The following is a 3,055-nucleotide window of genomic DNA, read 5'->3' on the forward strand; positions in this document are numbered from 1 at the left end:
TTCATGGATTATTCTTTTTTTATGATTCACAATGCAGGAACATATGAATCTGTGTCTTTCCTGTAGACATTGCATGGTTGATTGGTAAAAGAGAACCTATATGTAGTACTTGTTATCCAAGTCACATTTATTGACAATTTGAATCACAGAATTGTCTGTTGTTCCGTTACATCAATAGTCAAGCCTGCCCTTTATACAGTCAGATTCAGGTCAACGAATTGTGTTTAATTGGGAACTGTTAGTAGTAGTTTTTGTAGACAGGTTTTTATTATATAAAGGTGACAATTTAGGGAAGGTTCTGCTGTCTTTTGAGAATAGCTTCACATGATCATTTGTACAATGGTAGCTACCATGTTGTTATTCATTAAAATAATTTGTCAGCATGTCCTGCCTGTTTATTAACAAAGTCAGTGTTTATCTATATCTTTACATATCATTAGCATGTACAAGTCTGTTAACCCAAACATTTCATATTTCACTGTTATAGTAGAACTGCAGAGTTAACCCAAACATTTCATATTTCACTGTTATAGTAGAACTGCAGAGTTCTGACTGAAGAAAACATGCAGTCCCCATAGTTATTGGATAATTGGCCAGTAGCATGCTGGAATGAGGGACTACCTAGTTTCTTCAAATGAATGACCTTTAACTACTTTCCAGGTCAGAGGTCAGAGGTTTAGGGTCATGACATTGCGTCAATAGCATGCTGGAATGAAGTGCTACCAAGTTTGTTTGAAATATTCTGTCCTTGTCTTGTTCAAAACATTTACTGTAAACGGCTTCTATTGAAAATTCAAAAGTATTAAAGTGATGCCTTGTAACCAATGATATACTGATATAAAAAGCCACTGAATTTCAAAATTAAATCTAGGGTTAGGTTTGGGATGAAGGGCTTACATGTTTGTTCAAAAGAATTACCTTCGTCCATTTTCATGGTGCACTGAGGTCATATGTTAGAACCTATAACAACTTTTACTGAATAACCAAGAGGCCTAGGGTGATGATATATAGCCTGAGTAACATACATGGAACCAACGTCTTGGATCAATGTCTGGTGAATGGTGCAGGCCCATTGGACCTTTTTTTCAATCAAATTATCTTTACTACAACTGAAGCTTGAATCTATTTATAGCCTCCACACAAGGAGTGAGCCAATTTGACAGTTTAGGATCGCCAATATTAGCTGTGAAAACATCCAATCCACCACGTCGTAACAGCTATACTGATATGGATGGGGTGCCATTGTCAGATGTTGAAAGTGAGGAAAGCATCGTAGAAAAATTCCTTCACAAATTAGATTCTACATTACGTGATGAGGTGAAATCCAGCCTGTCCAAACGCTCCATCATCAAGCTTGGACTCCGCTGTACACAGAAAGGTAATAATGTATAACTAACTGATCTCGATTCAGACATTCAAGTTTGAGTTTACTCAACCTCATTCAAATAAAATTCATCCTTTTAAAAAGTAGGTAAAATTTGTTTCTGACTGTATTGTTACATTTGTAATCATAATTCTAAACATCAGAAACCACAATTATTCCTAAAGAAGTTCCTTCCTTGAATTTGTTGATTTTGGTGAATCATTCAATCATATTATTCATAGAAGAAGCATTAAGGTTATATAAAGTTACTAATTTGTCTAATTTCTGTTAGGAATTTGGTAAAAGAATGATAAGTACATGTATTTAAAACTTTTTCCAGGGGCTGAGATTCGCTTGATCGACGGTCAGTTTCAAGAGGGCCCATTTACTGGTCAAGATGCTACAATCAAAACTCCTGTTGCAGAATTCAAAGACTTAGGTAAGAGAGTTGTTTTAAGTTAATTATCAATTATCTGCTTATTTGGTCCAACATTAATAACCCCAGAGTCCAACACATAAATGAGCCCAGAGTCCAACACGTCAATAAGCCCAGGTTCTAACACATCAATAAGTCCAGGATCTAACACATCAATAAGTCCAGGGTCTAACACATCAATAAGCCCAGGGTCCAACACATCATTAGGTCCAGGGTCCAACACATAAATAAGTCCAAGGTCTAACACATCAATTAGTCCAGGGTCCAACACATCAATAAGCCCAGGGTCCAACACATCAATAAGCCCATGGTCTTTCACCTCAAAACGCCCAGGGTCTTTCAAATCAAAACGTCCAGGGTCTAACACATCAATAAGCCCAGGGTCTTTCACATCAAAACGTCCAGGGTCTAACACATCAATAAGCCCAGGGTCCAACACATAAATACGTCCTGGGTCTAATGCATTAATACGTTTATGGTCTAAAACATCAATAAGTCCATGGTCTTACTCATCAATAAGTCCAGGGTCCAACACATCAATAAGCCCAGGGTCTAACACATCAATAAGCCCAAGGTCTAACACATCAATAAGTCCAGGGTCCAAAACATCAATAAGCCCAGGGTCTAACACATCAATAAGCCCAAGGTCTAACACATTTATAAGCCCAGGGTCTAACACATCAATAAGCCCAGGGTCCAACACATAAATAAGCCCAGGGTCCAACAAATCAATAAGCCCAGGGTCCAACAAATCAATAAGCCCAGGGTCTAACACATCAAAAAGCCCAGGGTCCAACACATCAATAAGCCCAGGGTCTAACACGTCAATAAGCCCAAGGTCTAACACATCAATAAGCCAAGGTTACAACACATCAATAAGTCCAGGGTCTAACATATCAATAAGCCCAATACTTGTCATCTATATTTCTTTATTCTTTTACCCGTACATTCCATATCATAATAACTTAATGATTCATTGATTGTACTGCCTTTCCGTGTTTTACTTTTAAATAATTTGATTATTGCTATCCAGAGGTCACAATACAACAAGTAAAACAAATTAAATCCTATGGATGTTGCAGAAACATGTTTTGGACACCATCAAGATTTTTTTGTTTCACTCTCTACTTCCAATAGGTGAAGACATTTTGCCACGCTGGATAGGCACAGGTTTAGCAGAGACATTACGTTTCCGAGATTGCTTCCAGGAAAATCTCCACCGGAGCTGTGGCATCACTATTGACCAGAGCCGTTTC

At 37.7% G+C, this 3,055-nt stretch overlaps 1 protein-coding gene across 1 annotated transcript; it reads left to right on the plus strand.

Annotated features, from left to right (window-relative positions):
- Nucleotides 1-1,132: 1,132 nt before the first annotated feature.
- On the plus strand, nt 1,133-3,047 carry LOC117319529 (the record flags this gene model as incomplete). The annotated part of the gene is made up of 3 exons (XM_033874322.1): nt 1,133-1,378; nt 1,704-1,802; nt 2,937-3,047. Coding segments are annotated over 3 exons (456 nt in total), but the record flags the coding sequence as incomplete, so codon positions are not given.
- Nucleotides 3,048-3,055: the final 8 nt, after the last annotated feature.

Source organism: Pecten maximus, unplaced genomic scaffold (genome assembly GCF_902652985.1).
Source record: "Pecten maximus unplaced genomic scaffold, xPecMax1.1, whole genome shotgun sequence".
Taxonomy (NCBI): Eukaryota; Metazoa; Mollusca; class Bivalvia; order Pectinida; family Pectinidae; genus Pecten; species Pecten maximus.